We start from the raw sequence: 20,665 nt of genomic DNA on the forward strand, positions 1-20,665 counted from the left end.
ATGCAACTTGCCCTTTATTATTGCCTGAATAATAAGTTCTCTGAAAGAAGAATTTAGACATGAATAATGCAGCAGCTCGTTCTTGCCCTGGCAAAGAGGGATATGTAACTTTGACCAGATTTGCACTGTTCTTGCCCGGTTTATATACGATCTCATTCCTATCTGATCAGGACGGCGCTGGCAACAGTTTGGAAAGCATATTAGCACGCGTACATATCTAACTGTCGAAGCAAGAAAATGTTCGATTCGTACACAGTTCAGAAGCAGCTGGATAAGTTGATCATTGATGATATTAACTTGCTACCTTGGCTTTCTTTGTGTCGCCGCCGGTGTATGAAAATATGCCGAGATGGGACGAGTTCGGCAGGAACTTATCCCGTTTGGATCATGCATGAATGCACAGGTTTTGGACTTCCAGTCAGAGTTGAACAGAATCACCGATGCTTTTGCATTCTGGTCATATGCAGGCAGCCAGCCAGCCATATGCTGTTCAATCTTCAGAAGCTAAGAAAAGGAGAAAGATAGGCAAGAATCATGGATGTTGTGTTCTTATCTGCTACGTTTCTGTGCTGAGACAGCGAGAACTTGGATCAGCCAATGCCGATTTCCAAATGGTTGAGGCACAAGAGTCTAGCTAGCATCTCACAGAGCTCTTATCTTCCTCTGAATTATGGACAGTTCGTCTTGTAATATTCAAGGGACCAATGCGTGCTCTGACTTTGCTTCTACTAACTTTTCACCGATCAATTTCTATGTGATTTCAGCACAAGGGAAGTTCTGTTGTTTTCAGCTTGACCTCACGGCACGATCACCGGCAGCATCAACATGACAGTTCAGAAAGTCTCATGAATTATGCAGCACGACCCAATCGTATCTCGTTCTGTAAAGTGTCCTTTGCGGTATTCAGAATTTCAGTTCAGACGCCAATTCTGACTTCACTTGCAAGGGGTTTCAGAAACAAAAAAGGAAATGTAAAAAGAGAGGGAGGAAACATCAAACAAGCTGCGAGCTCATTCTGTGCTGTTCTTGACTGACCTCTCATCATTCAGAGCACAATCAGATGAAAAAGCTAACTATTAATCTATTGTTAGCCGACATGATGCACAGATCTACCTGGGTGGGTGACCACTCATGCTAAACCACCGACCATGTTCTACTGATTTCTTAAAACCGGCGAAGAGTTGCAGATTCAGGGGGGGTCTGAATTCTGAATCCGCATGTCTCGGCAGCAGTTTTCACTTTTCAGGGACTTGTTTGCCACTGGTTTTCTCTGAGATTTTTCTCGAACGATTCACTTGGGGAATTTAAAATTTGTTCGTAGAAGAGTCTCATGTGGGTTGTAACATGACATGTCTCCAAATATGAGACAAAATTGCTTCCAAAGGAGCAAAAAATCTGACTAGGAAGATCAGCATACGCAAATTTTAAATTGCAAATGAACATCACATATTGGCAAAAATAAGAACAAAAATAAAAATCGCCAAATACGGTATAGGGCTCTGCGTATATTTCTCGTACGGCCCAATTATGCAGTTGAGGCCCATCAAGCGGCCCAGTTTGGTAAAGAAGTGTAATATTTCTGTCGCGGAGGGGCTTTTTTGCAAAATAGGAAAGGTAGCGGGGGGCGAAGCCGAGAAGGTCACCGCCGCTGGTCGCCGTCGTCGTCGTCGCCGCCGCCGCCGCCGCCGTTGTGCTCGCGGGAGCTCGAAACCCCACGCTGGTCGCGCGGCGGAGGAGGGAGGTAGGAGGGATGGGTCGATCTGTTTACGTGGCGGCGGCCGTCGCCCTGGTGCTCACGAGCTGCTCCGTGCTCTGCCTTGGCGCGGAGCGGTTCGGGGCGAGGGAGTGCGAGGAGCTGGGGTTCACCGGTCTCGCCCTCTGCTCCGACTGCAACGCCCTCGCGGAGTTCGTCAAGGACCAAGGTATGGGGGTACCTGTGGATTCCTCCTCCCATGTAGCTGCTGCTAGTATTTGCGATCTGAACCGGGAACGCGTAGGAGCCTTTCGGATGCGTTTTTTCTTTTCCTACGCCTTGGAATTGTTTGTTGTGAATCTGTTAGGTGCGATCTGGATCGAAATGTTCACTGAATTTCTCTGATTAATATAAAAGGAAGCTTAATTAGAGTGGGAAAAAGTTTTAGAACACAAAACCATATTGGTCGATTTGTGCTTCTTGGATGATAACTTCCTCAAAGGAGATTCTGCGCTGTGTCATTAAGAAACCGTGTTGTTTTGTTATTGGGATATTGTGGATTGAAGAGCTCATCTCGTCCTGATTGGACTGGAAAATCTTAGGGTTGTCCTTTGGTCTGCAGACTGCAGCTGTAGGGTGGTGTCAAGTATGGAACTTCCCTTCTCTTTTTTTTTTCCTTTTTATTGTTTGTCTCTGTTGTTTCGATTAGTCTGTCGAGTAGCATTCTGAAGCTAGTTGAATCGGAAAGTTGATTTATTTTTCGACTTAACTAGAAATTTGGTTTATTATATTTTTATATCAGATACACTAGTTGCTTCTCTGATATGAAATCCATTCATTTGCTTGCTCTGTTAGGACTTAGGATTCAGTCTTCATCTACTGGCAAAGCAAATTCATGTGGATTCAACTAGTTGTGTCAACCAGCTTTTCTGATTAATTCATTTGCTTGTTTGGTTGCAGAATTGGTGGAGGACTGCCGTAAATGTTGTACAGAGGATTCAGATGATTCTATCAGCAAGGTATGACAGAATGAACTATGAAGCTCAATGAATTAAGGGTGACAACTGATTTTGCTTCTCATAATATGCAATCATAACTTTTTTTTCTTTTATGGGTTTAGGAGCCATTTTCTTCCGATTTCCAACACATTTGATTTGAATGAATAGTATTTGGATTATTGAACGTGTACATTAGAGGTACCAAATAGCATGTTATGTCCATGGGATATTGTTATTACAATTCATTAAGGATGTTGTACTGTGCATATCCAACATCTAACTTATCGGCCGAGTTTTCCAAGCTGAAGTGCTGAACTTCAGTCTTACCACATAGCAGCTTGCTTCCATTGGATTTAAACATAATACCTGTCTGTTTTCTATTGCAGCTCACATTCTCTGGTGCAATTATTGAGGTGTGCATGAGAAAGCTTGTGTTTTATCCAGAAATCGTGGGCTTCCTCGAAGAGGATAAAGACGACTTCCCTTATGTGGAAGCTCGTTATGTCTATGGCTCTCCACCAAAGCTCATTATGCTTGATGACAAAGGCGACCAGAAGGAGACTATAAGGTAAATTGGAGAGCTGTCAGAATAAATTTCTTGTTATCTAAGAGGATGATGCAGATTTCTCTCTGAACCTAATTAATTACTGGCTGACTGGCCTCTTCACTACTGTTGCATAGTTTGCACTATCATTTTATTACTGATGCAATAGGCAACGGTTTATTATTTTGATTTTGCATGCATACTGCTTGGTTGGGATCCGAAAGTAGTTATATGGACATAAATCAGGCTAGTGCACTGGTAGGAGTGCTATGTTGAGGTTGCAGTAGCACATTGAGCACTAGTTCAGTACTAAAAAGTGGCTTGGATCTTCCAGCACACACACGATGTATTAATTGGTTTCACTCTTATAATTCGATTTTTCTTTCCTTTCTGCTGAATATGATCAGTTTATGTCAAAAGGGAACCAATGTTTCCATTCATTCAACTAAAAACCAATTGAACTTGCAGGATCGACAACTGGAAGAGGGAGCACATTCGGCAGTTTCTCAAAGAGAAGGTGAAGCCAGTGAAGTCAGACAGCTGAGCAACTGTCCTGAGCCAATGCAGAAGGCATTCCCAATGGTATTTGGTTATCTGCTAGCAAAAAAACTCGCTGTCCATGCTGATCTGTTCCTAATTCTGAAATCTGAATAGCATATGTAGAACACCTACTGTTTCCACAAGAGAGGCTGTTGTATGGCGTGCATTGGTATTCAGTAGTCACCCAAACATAATCAGTGTAATTCAGGATTCTTACATATGCCTCCATGAGGCTATATTTTTTTTACCTCAATAATGACTGGAGTCATATGCATTATCAATTTACCATGCTCAATATTTCGATATCGACCACTTCTCTTCAGAAAGAATTAACAGCTGGAAAGACACTGAAATTTTTTAAATCCACTTGTTCTTTTCTCTAAAATTCAATTTCGAAAACATAAATGTTTTGCCGAAGGGGGTGGGTCGCTCTCCTATGTACAGTTGAGCTTCACGAGGGCCCATGGTCTAAATCGGCAACTACATCTTGTTGGGGGAGAAATTAAGCCAAATCTTTCGCAGAGGCTCCAAGCAAAGGGAGTTTGAGTTACTTCTTCACAAGCTTTTCCTCTCGTCTCTCTGTGATGGTGTTGAGTTGTTTTGAGTAAATGCTTCCAGCCAGGTTCAGGTGGCCCCTAAACCTGCAGAGAAAACCATCCTGATAAGTTAAGTCATTTTCATTCTGGATAAATAAATTTCACTTGTGCACATGCAAACAGCAGAAAGATGACTGAAGAACAGTAGTGTGCTGTTTGTACTTGCTGTTTTGGCATGTTTTGGACACCCTCTCTCAAATTAATGCAAATATGCAATGATACGCAACTCTGTTGCGTATTCGAGAGAATAGCAGTGACAATGTTGTGGAGAAAACCCAAGTGGCTAGACTGAGCAGTATTACAGATTTTAGCAGTGTCCAAATGGCCTTTACCAAGTCAAGGTGGCTAGCTAATCTGGTTGCTCAATATGTGGCCAAATTTGACTTGAAAAGTGAACTAGATAGGCGAAGGAAAACACTGCCATACGAAAGCTTTGGCATAGAAGGCGAAGAATGGTAGCCAAATCTGCTGGTAAGGCAAAGTTTGGCTCTCATGGGTACCAAACCAAACAGCTAAATGCAGCATTATGCCAAATGTCAATATATAGAAATATATAACAGCTTAACTATATTGTCCATTATATACAATGTTACTGTTCTAGATCACTTGTTCTTGCCACTGTCTACTACTCCCTCCATTTCACAATGTAAGACTTTCTAGCATTCTTCACATATATATAGATGTTAATGAATCTAAACAAATACATATGCCTAGATTCATTAACATCTAAATGAATATGGGCAATGTTAGAAAGTCTTACATTGTGAAACGGGGGAAGTAGATTATTTCTTATACAGATATAAATTGTTGCATACCATTCAAAGTAATGTGGTACAAAATTTCAGACTAGGAAATCTTCTCACCCCCACTATTCATAAGAAATATAAGCACAGAATCAAAATGATGATATATTAAAATTGTCATCTGAATTTGAGTTGCTCACTATATCTTAGCCAAGGTGACAAGCTTGCTTGTATCTGCATTGGTAGGAAAGGAAGTATACCTGTCTTCGCCTCCGGTGTTGAAAAGCATAACAAGAACGGGCTATAACATAACATGGAAGAAAGAATCCTGCGAACTGAAGAGTTGCCTGAAAAGGAAGGAAAGATTTAGTGCGAGATGAAAGAAAATACATATTTCAGTTCTTCACATCCTAAACAGACTGAACAAAACAAACAAAGAGATAAAAAGACAATGCTGGAAAAACAGTTAGGTCAAATTGAGCTTCATTAACTCAAGTTTAGAGAGAGAGAGAGAGAGAGAGAGAGAGAGAGATTCCTGAACAAATTTGAAAAATAATGTGAACCAGGGTTTTGCTCTGTATTTCTAAATTCTGAACGGAGAAAATCCATTTCAAGTTTTTGGTGTGCCTTTGGCAACCAATGATGAACATGGCTTTTTCAGCAATTAATTATTTTGAGCATTGGGACACCCCAAAGGCCCAAACAGAGAGTGGATCATCCCATTTCATAAGAGCAAGTAAAGCATAAATGAGAAGTAAGATCTGTTGAACTTACGCTAAACAACACTGTTGCATCCTGCAGCATGCTAACATCTCTCACAAACACAACTACATGGCGCACAAGCAAAAGTAACATCAACTGCATTCAAAAGTTAAAAAAAACATTGTTAGTGTACTGTACATCCCCTCCAGCACTATAACAATATAAGAATCGGTTTAATATAGAAAAGATTCTCAAACGTACAATTAAAACAACAGTTCGGCAGCATGTGGCACCACTTGAATTTGAGGACACACAATCATCAAATTCAGCTTGCAGCAGCTGCTGCTCTGCAATGGCAATGGCAAGAAAATGCGAATCATGGGGATCAATTCGTCCAACCCAGCTTTGCCTGGTTATAAACAGAGAGTCATTGTTACAGGATATCCAGAAACTGGAGAATCAACAACCGTATTGCTATGGAAAAGTTGGGAGAAAACACCACATAATATAGCTGATTTTTCACAATTTTGTCAAAGCATAAAGAATCGTATGAGTAGTACCTAAGATCCATGTCCATTTCAGCTGAACAACACTTGGTTGGAGGGAGGACATAATTTGGAGAGTAAACCTGTAAAGCATTAAAGAAATAAATTAAATCTGAAGGCTCCATTGACAATATTCATTCTCTTTTTCCTCCACATTGTTCATTCTGCAATGCATTTGGCCTGAAAATGTATTTGCTCATTCACAAACTACATATATTTACATCAAGCACCTCAGGAACATTTCACGCAAAAATGAAAAAGAAAAGGAGCATGTTCATCTTGAAATGGAAATGTAATTACTGTGTGATAGTCTTGCAGGTTGTAACAGAATAAAACAAACGCCCACCTGGTTGCAGATTTCACATGTGATGTTCCCCTTCTTGTCACACCATCTTTGTATGCATTTCCTGTGGGCGAACTGCATCCAACCAACAGCAGTTGACCAACATACCATTAGCATTCTCCTCAGCAGGTGTAAAACAGCGTGAGAAAACATTGATTTGACGACTGAATCAGGAAGGGATAATTGGATAAACATGGACTGTTCATTTACAACAGGGGAAAAAAATCATATGACTGTTCATCTCTGCGAAAGAACAGCGTGAACAATACATCACCAAAAACATATTTTAGAGAACCCAATCGACCCTGAGGGCGCTCGTTTGATAGTTTCAGACTTTCAGCCAATTAACAAGAGGGAGACCAAAGGAACGGAACAAATTCAACTCGTTGATTCTTCAACTGACTTCAGAATTGAAAAAAGGTCATTTGAAGTCACTTTTTTTTTCTTCTGAAACTGAATATTTGAAGTTACTCAATAGAACTTTCGTTGTTCACTCTAACTTCCAAGCTAGAGCCTAAATAGAGATGAATTGTTGGCCACACGATGAACACGGACAGTGGCAAGAGTCCTCTCACACAAATTCCATCAAGAACCAAAGAAGGAAAAAAAAAGATGTGCTCATGTACCTAACAGATAACGCTAAAAAGAAAGGGGAAAAGAGAAGAGCAAAAAGCAGAAATTGCAGCAACATGATTGCAAAAGGAAACAACATGAGAAACGGGTAGAACATAGAAAGAAAATCTTGGCATTTGCTCATCTCTCTGAAGAACACAACAACAACCAAAAATAACATCGGATTTCCACTCCGATTTCACCAAACACTCACCTGTGTTCCTCAGTCCTCGCAGTTTTTCAAGAACACCCAGGAGAAGAAACAAGAAGCGTGAGGTAGAGAGATAGAGAGAGAGGGGGAGGTCACCTTGAGCGTGCCAGTGCAGGCGCAGGGGGAATCCATGGCGCCCTCATCCCCTTCCTCCTGGCATATCCGGCACTCTATCATTCCCTTCCCGTCCATCCCCATCCCCACCCCGACCTCCACCTCCACCTGACCTTCTCCACCACCACCACCACCACCGGAGCAGCCATCGCCGGCAACCTTCTCGGTGCGCGCCATCTCTCTCTCTCTCTCTCTCTCTCCCTCGGAGCAGGTCTCAAGAACGAGCCAAAAGGCGGGGCCTTTTTTAGCTTCCAGGACACCTACTCCAAGAACAAGACTAGTGGAGGGAGAGGAGAAGAATGCACAGCTGCACCCTCCTCCCCTCTTGTTTTTTATTCTGCTTTTTGATGGAATTTTTTGTATCTTCTCCTTCCTTGTCTAAAGAAAGAATTTTTGGAGTGTCATCTCCTGTAGCTGCACTTGTGTGTGTGTTTTTATTTTTTTTTCTTGTTGAGAGGCATGCAAGCTGCAGTTTTTACTCATGCTTGCTTGTAGCTTGCTTATTTATGGGCCTCCAATGATGAGTGAGTGATTGGGTTTGTGGGGTTTAGTGGACAATGGGTAACTTCCACTTCAGCTAGTGGGACTGTGGATGATGACATTGAAACAACATGCCACTTTCTAATTACTTTCTCTCCTATAATATTATCATCGTCTCAAAATATAAGCATTTCTATGTGATCTTTTAAATGTATATGATAAAAAGATGTGTAGATATGTTTTGCTTTTGTAACACATAGAAATCATGGTTTTATAATTGTATATGGAAGGAGGGATGTCTAGGTACATTTTTAAAAAACACATATAAATACTTATATTTTATAATGGATGTAAGTATATTTTTTGCATCATAGTTTTAAGCTTTTTATTTAAAAAATCGTTCTTCTCCTACTGTCTATCAATGCTATACTTTTACCAGGTGACTGAATATTTGTGTGGATTATGAAATTTTAGGTGGGTTTAATTAAAGTGCATTAGTTCTGTTTTTGCTGATGTAAGGTTGTACTGTTTGTTCCACCTTTTCTGTTCTGCTGCTTACTTTCTGTGCTGTTTTTATGGTTGGATCGTTGTGGTTAGGTGGTAGGCTGGGTGGGGTTCAATGTTGCTTTGTGAATAATACTCCCAAAATCTGTTAAATTAATTACACAAAGCAAAAGGTTTGTTATAATAAACACAAGGATTAGCTGAAAGGGTTGGATTAATTTGTAATTATATGCCCAGTTCAAATGCTTGTGAAACACGGTAGCAAGATCCCTAAAACAATAAATTGTGTACTTGTTGTTAACCATCAATATTGTGCTAACTGCTTATGGCATTTTTGAGTTGAGCCTATAGTACAAACAACGAATAAAGTGCACCTGTTGTTTACTGCCTTTTTGTTGTCCAAAATGTAGTCCAATCGTACTAAATGTGGCATTAATCACCCTTGGAGGCATAATTAACTATTTTAGATAAGTAAATAATTGCCTCTAGAAAACCTACAATAGCTAAAAATTGTCATGTTTTATTTATTAGAGTGGTTAAACTACCGAAAGCGTTCGATTTCAACGAGAGATTTCAGTACCTTTTGGAGTGCGACTGGTCACCCTCTGCAACTAAACATTATTATCATTTAATTTAAGCCAGCTTGCATGTCACATTTTGTGCAGATATTTCGGCTCACAATGATGTAGCCACTTGTGTATTCAATCGTATGAGACCCATGATGATAGATAATAGATGGCACCTAATCCGACTTTCGGCTAATTTGTCTGTTAAGTTATCTAATTACTTTTTTTTATTTCTGCAAGTTCTGAATTATCCAATCATTCATCTGGAGTCTTCTCTATGCTAGCAAGAAACATGATAAAGTAAACAGTTGGGAGCATATATTAGGAGAGTGAGAATCTAGTTTGTCAGAATCACTTCAGAATAAGAAGAAAATTATGCAACCAAATTGTTCCAAGAGTACCTTATTGATTGCTAACACCTGGTTGGTATAACTCTGAGTCTCTGAACATTGCTTAAACTAAAATGGAAAGGGGTATACATGCTTGGTTTATCTTATGAAGGATTAGGTGAACACATAAATAAAAATCTTTGACTCTGTTGTTGATTCAGTATTGAAGAACTTCTCAAAGAAGTTAGTACTGATGGTGTCACTAAAATAGTGAATAAAGTGGTGGTCAATATCATCCCCAAATCCTTAGTTTAATCGAGTCTCTGAGTGAAATCGTTCGTTTCAGGTGTAATGATATGCTACTATCATGCCCAAACTAATTTGCTTTCTACTCCCTCCGTCCCCGAATCCAGAATATAAAAAATTTTAGAGTTGGACACGGTTATTAAAAAAGTAGTTAGAAGTGAATGTTCGAGGGTTGTGATTGGATTAGTAGTGGAGGTAGGTGGGAAAAGTGAATGATAGAAGGTTGTGATTGGTTGGGAAGAGAATGTTGATGGAGAAGTAGTTATATTTTAGGACAAATCCTAAGAGTTAAAAGTTGTTATATTTTGGGACGGAGGGAGTACATGATTTGAAGTTCACATTTCAGCACCGCAATGATAGCTTCGGGAAGCTGGAACACACTTTCATGTCAGGAGATTCTGGGGACGCACCATTGATGTGCGATGAAGTCGTGGATGTACGATTCCATCCACCAGTTCAAATTCTAGCGTCCATAAATATGATTATGTGTGTCCCTAGTTAATATAGAGACTGAAGATGCTTTTATATTATGTAAAAAAAAGGAGATAAAATCTTCTACTTTCTCCGTCCCATAATACTTGCCTTTTTAGCATTTAAAAGTTGTCCGAAAATAGTTGTCACTTTAGGGCACTACTTGTCACGTCAACCACTTTCAATTCAAATTTCTCCCCATTCTACTCTTAACCACCATCTTACATCCAACTATACATTATTTATTAAGAGGTATTATGGTCTTTTTCTCCTAACCTTAATACATGCTAAACAACCTAGAACGACAAGTTTTATGGGACGGAGAAAGTAGTCTAGAGAATGGGATCAAAAATTGTAAAATTTTAAGGCTCTGTTTTTCTGATACATAGTGTTTTCTGAATGGAATATTTGTAGGTGGTAGGTCACACTGGTGGTGGAATTGGGAGTGTGAACCTTGGGAAGTGAGGACCCCATATGAAATGTATGATTGATTGGTAGTTGGAAAGCCAAGGTGTCAATGGATAATACTCCAGACAAAGTGGATAAGATTTCATTATGGTGACATGCATGAGCTGCAGTGTTATGGATGTAGGGTCAGGCTTCCTCTTGCAGCAGCATAGTTTCCCAAATCTTTGCTTCAAGTTCTGAAACTTATGTGGATTATGCCTGTTTTTGTTCAGTGGTCGTCAGCACTCAGCACAAAGTACACAAATCTCATAGATGTGTCACTTGCAACCTGCATATCAACTGCAATGTCTCATCTGAAATTGTTTGCTTGCTCTTCTGAAGAACATTCTCTAGCGAGAATAGCAAGGAGTGATACAAATGTGAAGCACTTCTCTGAACTACTACTATCAAGAAGAGGGCTCAGAAGCCTCGTCAGATTCAGAGTTCTCTGAGGTCTCATCAGATTCAGGCTTCTCAAGCTGCAGAACAACACTGAAACTGAATGATGAACCCGGCGTAAACGATGACTCGAGCTCTTCTTCTGACTGGGTTGTCTTGATTTCAGGGTTCACCTTCAGGTTTTCCTGGATGAACAGCATTTTTCAGTGTCAAACTCCCAGTCAAATGGGCAAATGTTGTCAAATGTTAAAAGTGAAATTGCATTAACCTTCTTTACAAAATCACCAACAGTGATGCTGAGTATTTCCTGAAGAACGAACTTGGTGACCCGGCTTTTGCCAAGCATCTGCAGCAGAATGCTGCTTGGTATCTGAACAGTATCCAGTGGTTAGTTGTTAATTGGGGATTAGGAAAGCAATTATTTCAGCAGGCCAAAACTTAATGTAGCTTGTCAAGCTATGTCACTTGTTGATCTCAATTAGTAGCCAACACTAGTGGTTGAAAATTCAACTGCTAACGGTTATCCGTACTCATGTTCCTTGCAAACAAAATTTTGCATTCTTTTTTTTCTAGTTCATAGAAGGGCTGAGTATTGAATAATTTGTTTTGGAAATACAAAATTTCCAAGCAAATAGATGCGTGAAAGAAAAGGAATCCGTGCAATTAAAATTGGCTGGTACAGCCAAAAAAAAAACAGAAGTCTAGTGGGCACTTACATTTGATGTTCTCCCTTCAAACATCCAACAGATTTCCATGAAGGAAGAGGAAGAAAAATTGTAAGAAAGTTAAACTGATTTATGTAAAAGCAATTAGTAACATGATTCTTGCAAGAAAATAGAGCAGAGAACTGTGGCCATTGCATCAATATGGGGATAATTAGCAGTTAATACTACCTCCTTTGGACTTCCTAAAACCTGGAACTGGCGGTGCATCACGAGCCAAGCTTGTCAAGGCTTCATCAAACACCTTCTGTGTCGCCTTTCCAGGCAAATCCACTCTTACCTGAAGATGTGCATCAACAGTCAAAATGGTAACAATGACTCACTAATTACTTAATTAGTAACCAATTAAGAACTCAAAACAGTTTCATTTTTAGTGTATGTCATATCACTTAAGCTTAAGAGAAGCATGGCCTAGAGAAACATGGAGAGTAGTTAGAGGCATCTCTGCTCCATAAATTCAGATGACCGGACAAAACCAAAGAATTCAGTTTGTAGCTTTAGACAAAAACAATTAACATGCCTTTAGCCTGGGTTTCACAAGCTCACATTGATCGTTTCATCGTCGCGTGACACAACGGATGTCTTGGCGTTCTGCAGCGACAAGCCACTCTTCCTCTCGTCCTCAGCAACCGATGAGCCCCCGCCTGCATTTCCTGAAAAACTTTAGCACGCTTTGCAGTCTGAAACTCTGAAGGTTCGAGTTGACACCCTCTCTGAATTCTGAACATTTTTCAAGAATTAAGGACGGATCATGTACTTTGGTTAACATTTATGACATCAATTGTGAGCTGCAAGTTGAAACTTGCAACGAACCTGATCCAACTGCCGACACTGGCAGGACAGGACGACTTCTCGCGCTGGAAACAAGCAACCTGAGAGAAAAAGGACAATGAGGTCTAACTGACGGCAAACTGAAGACTGCAAGAAACCAATAAATTGATAGGTTCAGGGTTTACCCGTGGGTAGGAATCTGACACTTGCAAGCATTGCAGTTCTTGATATGGACATGAACCGGATAGATTGCCTAGGGAAAGAAATAATGAGATTCAGTATTTGATTAGTTCAGAGATTAGCGGCTAAAACGAATTCAGTTGTTAATCTTTCATCTCTGCAGGAGATTTCAGCTCAGGAAATGGGAGATGGAACCTGGAAGTGGCCGTGGCATTTTGGCCTGAACCGAAGCTTCGGAAGGGTCGCCGCTGACGCCATGGATGCGGCTTGCTCTGTCCTCTTCTCAGCTCGGGAAAACAGGAGCCATAAAACTCAAATCCAAAATTATCTATACGGAGACGAAGACGAAACCTCACTCGAGTCTTCTTGTTTGGGCCGCTTAAATGGGCCTTTGGGCTCGTAATCCAATTGGCTGGGCCTTCCAGTGTACTCCGCTTCAATGGGCGTTTGGACTCGTAATCCAATTGGCTGGGGCTTCCAGTGTACACTTTAAATGGGCCTTTGGGATCGTAATACAGTTAGCTGGGCCTCCCAGTTTAAATTACTCAGGAATAAGTTTATAATAGGTCCCTTATCTTACCGTCTAGTTTATTTGTTTTACAAGTATATATAGTTATTACTTTAACATGACTTATATACTTTATATATATATATATATGCACTAATATCTATGAAGTTTATCCCTACTAAGTAGAGTTAATACTATTTTTGTTATGAAGCCGTATCACCTTGTTAGTTTTTGGTCTTTGGATGATTCATCAAAGGTGCAAATTACATCTTTTCTCTATCTCTACTATTATAAAAATTGAAAATGTTGCCATTGATGCTTTGGTACGTCGTCCATATTTCAGTCAATTTTTAAGTTTGTTCGCTTTTGAAAATATATCAGGAGCCGTATAAGAAATCATTTTTTAAAAAAACTTGCATGCTAACTTGGGACGAGAGTCGTACTCCTAATTACTTCAGAATTATTGTAATGTCATAAGAAAGCAACGTGCAAGATATAGCCATCATCCCAATAAAGATTCCAAATGAGATATCAATACTATCAAAATAAAAATCCCATATACTTTTTATACAAAAAAAACTAACAATAATATGATTAAAATAACCCTCACCCGTTGCAACGCACAAATATTTTTCTAGTCTTCTAAAAGCCAATACCATACATCACAATCATTTATAACCTTGGATAATTAATTTATCATAAAATATTGTAAGTAAGAAAAAAGATTATAAGTCACATCTACTATTTGTCATACAATTCTTCAGCAGCAATAGACGTGGCTCCCATGCTAATTTTTCCAATAAGACGAATACTGAAAGTTAACTTTATCAAATACTCCCTCCGTACAGATGCGACAATATATGAAAAAGAAAAAAGAAACTACTCCCTCCGTTTCACAATGTAAGTCATTCTAGCATTTCTCACATTCATATTGATATTAATGAATTTAGACATATATATTTATCTAGATTCATTAACATGAATATAAATATAGGAAAAGCCAGAATGACTTATATTGTGAAACGGAGGAAGTAAACTTCATCCAGAGGAGGAGCTAAGTAGCAGTGAAGCACCATCTGGTAGCCTAGCTAGACAGGTGAGTTTTGCAGCCGGCGGTTCTCTTCAATCTGTCCTTCCTCAAAGCAAAAGATCGCCAGGCCCGCGCACGCGCAGACCGCCACAATCACCAGGACAGTTACAGGCACGAACAGCAATACAGTGATGAGAGGAGGATGTGCATCAAGAATCACGGTGAGGTAGAAAGATGTTATCAATACTAGGCCCATGCCAACCAGAAAGGTCTGCAGCAATGGCAACATAGACAATTAATAACTAAGAAAGTAATTAAGGAGGCATCCACATTGTTGTTTTTTAGCCGGTAATAAGCAATACATGCTCTCTTCCTACCCAGTAGGAAGCATTGTGAGAGTGGCAAAGAGTTAAAACCTGGTCATATAGCTACTACCGATGAACAAGAGATAAACAATATTATTTGTACAGTGTTTCTGACAGAACTCGCGGGAAAGAGTCACGCAGCAGTCACGGGAATTTTACTATCGGTGATTTTTTTTAGCTGGGCCTACCTTATTCCTCTCCAATGCGCATAAACAATGTGAAGGGTGCGATGGTTTAATACCATCTGACCCCTTGGCCCACAGTATTGCCGAAGTCGGCAACTAACATTGCGCTTGCCCTTAGTCATTATCTAAAGAAAATTTAAGGAATCGCTACTAGTCTAGAATTGATATGCAGTTCATCTGTGATGATATACTACTCCCTCCATGCCAAAATGTTTGACGCCGTCGATTTTTTAAAAAATATTTTACCGTTAGTCTTATTAAACAATTTAAATAATTATTAATTTTTTTTCTATCATTTGATTTATTGTTAAATATACTTTTATATATACATATAGTTTTACATATTTCACAAGAGTTTTTGAATAAGACGAACGGTCAAACATATTTTAAAAAGTCAACGGAGTCGAACATTTTAGAAATGAGGGAGTATTAGTAATAAAAATATTATGAAGAATCGATTACCCATGCGAACGTCCTGCAGCAGGTGGTGCAGGGGGAGAGGGAAGGGGAGGCCCGCTCGGGGCCTCCTCGTCGTGTCGGCGGCGGCGACGGCGGCTCGTTGGGCAGCGGCGTCCAGCCGCCGAGTGGATGGCCCATGACCAACATGACGCGCTGTACGAATTGGATTCCGGCGGGGAGGTTTCGGTTTTAGACGACGCGCGCGAGGCCGAGATCGTCCTTTGTTTTTTTTTTTTTTTTGAAACGAGATCGTCCTTTGTTTATGTAGTAGAATAGTGGATGAAAGAAAGGGGAAAAAAAACTAAAAAGAAAGGCGAGACCGCGGTAGTGTTCGGTTTTGCTACGGGCCTCGGAAGCTGAACGCGCGCTATGCGATTCGGATACGAGAAAAAAAATAAAATAATATTCCTACTTAACTATTCTGTTCTAAAATATTTATTGTTTTGAATTTTTTTTAAACGTTTCATCATTCATCTTATTCGAAAAATTATGAAATTATTGTTTGTTTTGTTTGTGAAGTGATCAGTTCCGACTTAATTTGTCTTACTAAAAATAACATGTAATTAGCGACTTGATCAGTTTCGACTTTTTTTTTCCTTTTTTTTTTACGGTTGCGTAGTTAGTTCTTGTTGAGTTTTTGTTTTACCTTTCACTAATGTAATGATCTGAGGGCTGTCGTATTCTCTCCTTTATGAATCTGACGGTTGCTTTTTCTTCTTTTCTTGCGTGGCTAGTTTTGGGTTTTACCTTTCACTAATGTAAATGCGTGTGACCTAAAATTTGTGGAGCATAATTACAATATAAATGGCTAACACGTAGCAAGTGCTACGTTTTCGCCCTCACACATAAACTCAATGCGAACTATATATTGTGGTATATACTAGAGAAATAAATATATTGCACTTGAAATTGATTCCTCCAGTAATAAATATTTAATACATTTGACTTTGACTATGAAGTTTACCGTGCATCCTATTAAAAAATTATGTAAATATCATTATTTTATTATTACCAGATATAACACGTCCCTCAACATACAATACCGATATACTTTACGTCCTAGGACAATATAGTCTTTAGTTTTAGCTGATGTGGCGGCTGAGTCAGCGTGGGACCCACGTGGACCCCACATGTCACCGGCCCAAACTTCTTCCACTCTATCCCCCTCTCTTCCCATCTCTCTCCAGGGCTGGTAGCTGGCGGGAGAGTCGGCCATCAACGAGCGGTGCGTTCTGGCGGGAGAGACTCGTGGCGGCCGACGGGGAGAAGCTCGACGACGGAGGCATGGTAGATGCGGAAAAGCGTCACAGGCAAGGCAAACTGGATTTGGACCCTCTCTTCCCATCTCTCTCTCTAGGCCTCTAGATTGGCAGCCGACGGGAGAGTCGCATGGTGCTGACGGCGCAGGTAGCCAAGGTGCACGGCTGGTGGCAGCTCAACAGCAATGGGCGGTGGCCAATGGGGAGAAGGGTGGCAGTCGGCGAGAGAGGTACGTGGTGGCTGGTGAGTAGAAACTCGATGCCGACAGTCGGCCCCTTCTTATTCCCTTCGTTATTGTTGATCCCTTCCATTTCCTCTCCCTTTTCATGCCACCACGATGCTGCCCAGCACCACCTCCTCGACCTTGGCACCGCCTTCCACAAGGCAGGCCCGGGTCTAGCGATTCCTTGAGCTTTTTCCTGTCGGCCACCATGCGTCTCTCCTGTCGGAGTCCTCCTTGAGTACTGTCGAACCGTCGCCATGTGCAGCAGTGTGCTGCCGTCGGACCATGTCGATCCAATTCCTCGCATCGCCACCCTCCTTGAGCCTTCTCTCGCCATGTCGCCCTCGCTGTCGCATGAGCATCTCCAGTGACCATTGGACCCCATGCCCTTGCGGATGCATCGCAACCGCGCGCTGGTTCGGCCAAATGAGGAAAGATGTGTCCCTGGCCTTAATCTCGCACGAACAATTTGACATTGCCGTGAGATTAATGGCAGCCGCCAGCAGATGTCGAGCTTCTCCCCGTCGGCCACCGTGCGCCTCTCCCGCCAGTACGCACCACTCGTCACCAGCCGCCTAGCCCTGGAGAAAGAGAGAGATGGGAAGAGGGGGAGGAATAGAGTAGTCAGGGGCGGATCTAGAAAAAAATAGTAGTGGGAGCTGAATAAACTACATCAGCATAAGTCGAACCTCCAGTCCCCACATCCTATGGATCTATGGGAAAAAAATTTAGTGGGGGCTTAGGGGGGTCTCCACTGTCCCGGGAGCGGTAGTGGAGTCTCAAGACCCCTCCGCCCCCGTTGTAAATCCGCCCCTGAGAGTAGTAGAAGTTTTCGCCGCTGACTCAACCGTCATATTCGCCAAAACCGGATACTATATTGTTCTAGGACGTAAAGTATAGCAGTATTGTAAGTTGAGAGATATTGTGGTTAGAACTGGAGGGACCAACTTATTCCAAATTACTCACTACACATGACATGATACGAAGACTATGCTGTTAGGGGTTTTTCCAAAATTCCTGACCGCTATAAGAGGTTATTTTTTGGGGGGAAAGCTGGCGATCTAAAATAGAGGCATCTTAAAGTACTGTACTGATTCACAAGTCGTTCGCCATCTTCTCTGTACTGATTCAGGGATTTTTGGTTCAAAAACTTCGTATTTCCATGCGCAATTAAACTTGGATTATGTGATATTGTGATCCATCTGGAGCTTTCATGCATTGAAATGATGGATGATGATTCATGGCCGTGGTCGTTCGAGCGCCTAATCGATTTAATCGTGGTCATTAACTCGTGATAGAAACTAAGAACGGCTGGATGCTGCATCCGTTGAATCTCGAAAGGTATTTATTATGACCTAAGAGATTCAGATTCAGACTTGAAATGATTAATTGTCCAACAACGTTTTTTAAGAGCAACACTGTATAATTTTAATGATCTCTCTTACTCTCTACGTACAAAAAAAACTGTATTTTGCTACTGCCAAACACTTATTGACAAAAGTGCTATCTATAAGTGCTTAGACTTCGTGTATGAGATCGAGTACTTAATTTCATACGAAAAATTGACCAAAACCTAATGTCGCAGCTAATTTCCCGTGCTTTGTCTTTACTACGATTTTCACGTGTTTTATGATGAATATTTTCCTCTATTTTCTTCATAGAAGTATGGTGCGGTTTTGACCGGTTGGATAGACATGTGTTTTTCATTTGCGCCCACAATAGCTGGCCAGATGTGAAATATATTTGGTTGTTTTTCCCTCTTCTTCATGATTAGCTAGTTTGAAAATAAAGAGAGAACGGTGGTTGATTTACTCCAATCTCAGATGATTAGTTCTAACTTGACGGGGAGCGTATCCTATACACACAGGCCCTCGCGTGTACACACCGTGTACACAAACTAAAAATTATCACAAAAAATTCTAGGAAAATTCATACATGTACTTTCAATAGTATTACATCTACGTGCAAAGCCGCATCTTCAAATTCATTCTACATAGAGAATAACAAAAAAGATAAAATTCTGACAAAATTACAACCTTAAAACTGTCAGATTTTTTGTTTTTTTGTTACGGCTAAAATATAATGAATTTGACGTTAAAATTTTAACCCTAGGTGTAATACAATTGAAAGTATGTGTATGATTTTTTTCTAGATTTTTTGGTGATATTTTTTAGTTAGTGTGCACGTGTGTACACGTGAGGGCCTGTGTGCATAGGATATGTTGCCAACTTGATGAGTGCCATTACGAAAATGGTTTGCTCATGTCTAGTAGAGCAATCCTTTTTTTATTACATGGCAGACGCACACACATCACCACACATGCAACACCGCACTCACATCTCCCGTGAATGTGTCCCCTAACACATGATTTAAGAGACATAAACTAGCGGCACATCATTGATCTCACTAAAGTCCTGTTGAAAGTCCATGTGCATAAACATAATATTCGTGGGCACTAAGATAATATGATACTTATACAACTGAAGGCTTCTAAATTAATATGTTTTCAAAAACCAGATTTAGCAATCTGCACAAACAATTCTTTGATCCAAAAGAACAAAAAAAATCAAGCTTTTTTCCCCTTACAAACGGATGCAGGACAAGATAGCTCAGTTCCCTCGTTACATTACAGAGCAAACCGACCAATATATATCTGAATGTTTTAGCACAGAATTAACCAACAGTCAAATCAAATTGGAGTCTGAATTCAGAACAGATGCTTGCACCGATCATCAGTAGCTTAATTTCTCACGTTGTGTTCATCTTTATGTACACAAATGTTCAGAGGCTACAGATCACATAACCTATCCATCTATAGAAGGAAGAAAAAAAAATGGTGTCGTAAATTAAGAAGAAAAAAAAAACAGCTACAAAAATCGCTCGGAGACATCTCGTCGATCGCTTCTTGAATCTATCTGCGCGTGGATGAGTTGATCAGTGTCCCGCGCCACCTGCGCTGGGCCCCGATGGCAGCATCTCCATCAGCGTCGACACCGCCGCCTTGGCCGCCTCCAACGCCGACGACGACGACGGCGACGGCAACGCGGGGCTCGGCGGCAATGGCCTCGCGGCGTCGGCGCGTCCGGCGAGGCTCGCGGCGGCGATCGCCGCGAGAACGACGGCGAGCAGCAAGTCACGGTGCAGGTGAGAGCCCATGGCCGATACGATCCAAGAAGCTGTCTCTTCTCTGAAACTGAAACTGAATGCGAAGTAGCTAGCCTGGTAGCTTGTGTGTATATATGCTAATGGAATGGTTAGCTAGCTAACTAGCAAGCGCGCACAAATATATATAGAGGGAGTGTGTGTGAGAGAGATCATGTATCTTCTTTGCAACCATCTAGGATGAAAAAATGGTACTCGAAATGGTCAAGAATGTGAGATTGGACCAAATGCAACTACTAGCATTAACTGAAGATTGCTGACCCTGTAATTGGCGTTGTTGGACTTGGACAGCAGAAATAGTCAAGAGATTGACAATCTTGCTGCGAGAAAGTGGCTTCCATCTATCTTAACCTGCACACTCTTTGACGAAATCACGGCGACCAACGCATCTGAACCAGTACATTGTGGTGCTCACAGTGTCAGAGACGTTTCCGTTCAGGTGATCTTCTCTCTTTTCAGGTGCACTGGTGCAGAGAGGAGAGGTTGGTGCACCGGCCTTGCTGCAAGTCTGCAACTTTTGGTTGTTTGAAATGTGAAGAGGAGAGGGGGTTCGTGGCAGGGTTGGCTGAGGCCGGCCGGCGTCCAGGAGTCCGACATGTCCACAGCGTGAGCCTCATTTTTGCGAGTCAAAACGAATGAATTCTCGGGGGCTCGGAT

At 41.1% G+C, this 20,665-nt stretch overlaps 3 protein-coding genes across 7 annotated transcripts; 1 reads left to right on the top strand and 2 right to left on the bottom strand.

Moving 5' to 3' along the window:
• The first annotated feature begins 1,607 nt into the window (after positions 1 to 1,607).
• Positions 1,608 to 4,056, top strand: LOC4324963 (uncharacterized). The gene is made up of 4 exons (XM_015766206.3): positions 1,608 to 1,922; positions 2,654 to 2,712; positions 3,078 to 3,259; positions 3,704 to 4,056. Exons 1-4 carry the CDS (start codon positions 1,751 to 1,753, stop codon positions 3,777 to 3,779), a joined length of 489 nt encoding a protein of 162 aa, XP_015621692.1. The 5' UTR covers positions 1,608 to 1,750; the 3' UTR covers positions 3,780 to 4,056.
• Positions 3,926 to 7,946, bottom strand: LOC4324964 (uncharacterized). Of its 2 annotated transcripts, none has more exons than XM_066310265.1 (7): positions 7,624 to 7,946; positions 6,708 to 6,779; positions 6,377 to 6,444; positions 6,078 to 6,225; positions 5,889 to 5,972; positions 5,315 to 5,461; positions 3,926 to 4,416 (listed from the first exon to the last, which is right to left on the bottom strand). In XM_066310265.1, the coding sequence occupies exons 1-6, from the start codon at positions 7,816 to 7,818 to the stop codon at positions 5,321 to 5,323; spliced, it is 708 nt and encodes a 235-aa protein (XP_066166362.1). In that variant the 5' UTR covers positions 7,819 to 7,946; the 3' UTR covers positions 3,926 to 4,416; positions 5,315 to 5,320. The 2 variants fall into 2 exon arrangements, with proteins under 2 accessions (XP_066166362.1, XP_015621691.1); XM_015766205.3 differs by having other exon boundaries at positions 4,105 to 4,416; positions 5,375 to 5,461.
• A 3,068-nt stretch (positions 7,947 to 11,014) lies between these two features.
• Positions 11,015 to 13,177, bottom strand: LOC4324965 (uncharacterized). Of its 4 annotated transcripts, none has more exons than XM_015776565.3 (8): positions 13,012 to 13,177; positions 12,822 to 12,889; positions 12,679 to 12,737; positions 12,412 to 12,509; positions 12,037 to 12,145; positions 11,860 to 11,873; positions 11,412 to 11,513; positions 11,015 to 11,328 (listed from the first exon to the last, which is right to left on the bottom strand). In XM_015776565.3, the coding sequence occupies exons 1-8, from the start codon at positions 13,072 to 13,074 to the stop codon at positions 11,152 to 11,154; spliced, it is 690 nt and encodes a 229-aa protein (XP_015632051.1). In that variant the 5' UTR covers positions 13,075 to 13,177; the 3' UTR covers positions 11,015 to 11,151. The 4 variants fall into 4 exon arrangements, with proteins under 4 accessions (XP_015632051.1, XP_015632042.1, XP_066162874.1 ...); XM_015776556.3 differs by having other exon boundaries at positions 12,412 to 12,518; XM_066306777.1 differs by having other exon boundaries at positions 12,623 to 12,737; positions 13,012 to 13,164.
• Between the last annotated feature and the right edge of the window lie 7,488 nt (positions 13,178 to 20,665).

Source organism: Oryza sativa, chromosome 1 (genome assembly GCF_034140825.1).
Source record: "Oryza sativa Japonica Group chromosome 1, ASM3414082v1".
Lineage (NCBI taxonomy): Eukaryota > Viridiplantae > Streptophyta > Magnoliopsida > Poales > Poaceae > Oryza > Oryza sativa.

Coding starts and splice junctions, on each gene's coding strand:
- LOC4324963 (XM_015766206.3), top strand. CDS start 1,751: ATGGGTCGATCTGTTTACGTGGCGGCGGCCGTCGCCCTGGTGCTCACG. Junction 2,713..3,077: donor CAGATGATTCTATCAGCAAG/GTATGACAGAAT, acceptor TTTCTATTGCAG/CTCACATTCTCTGGTGCAAT. Junction 3,260..3,703: donor GACCAGAAGGAGACTATAAG/GTAAATTGGAGA, acceptor TTGAACTTGCAG/GATCGACAACTGGAAGAGGG.
- LOC4324964 (XM_066310265.1), bottom strand. CDS start 7,818: ATGGCGCGCACCGAGAAGGTTGCCGGCGATGGCTGCTCCGGTGGTGGT. Junction 6,226..6,376: donor GAAATGGACATGGATCTTAG/GTACTACTCATA, acceptor GTTTATAACCAG/GCAAAGCTGGGTTGGACGAA. Junction 5,973..6,077: donor GCCGAACTGTTGTTTTAATT/GTACGTTTGAGA, acceptor TTTTGAATGCAG/TTGATGTTACTTTTGCTTGT.
- LOC4324965 (XM_015776548.3), bottom strand. Junction 12,146..12,411: donor GCGACGATGAAACGATCAAT/GTGAGCTTGTGA, acceptor GCACATCTTCAG/GTAAGAGTGGATTTGCCTGG. Junction 11,329..11,411: donor TTGGTGATTTTGTAAAGAAG/GTTAATGCAATT, acceptor CTGTTCATCCAG/GAAAACCTGAAGGTGAACCC.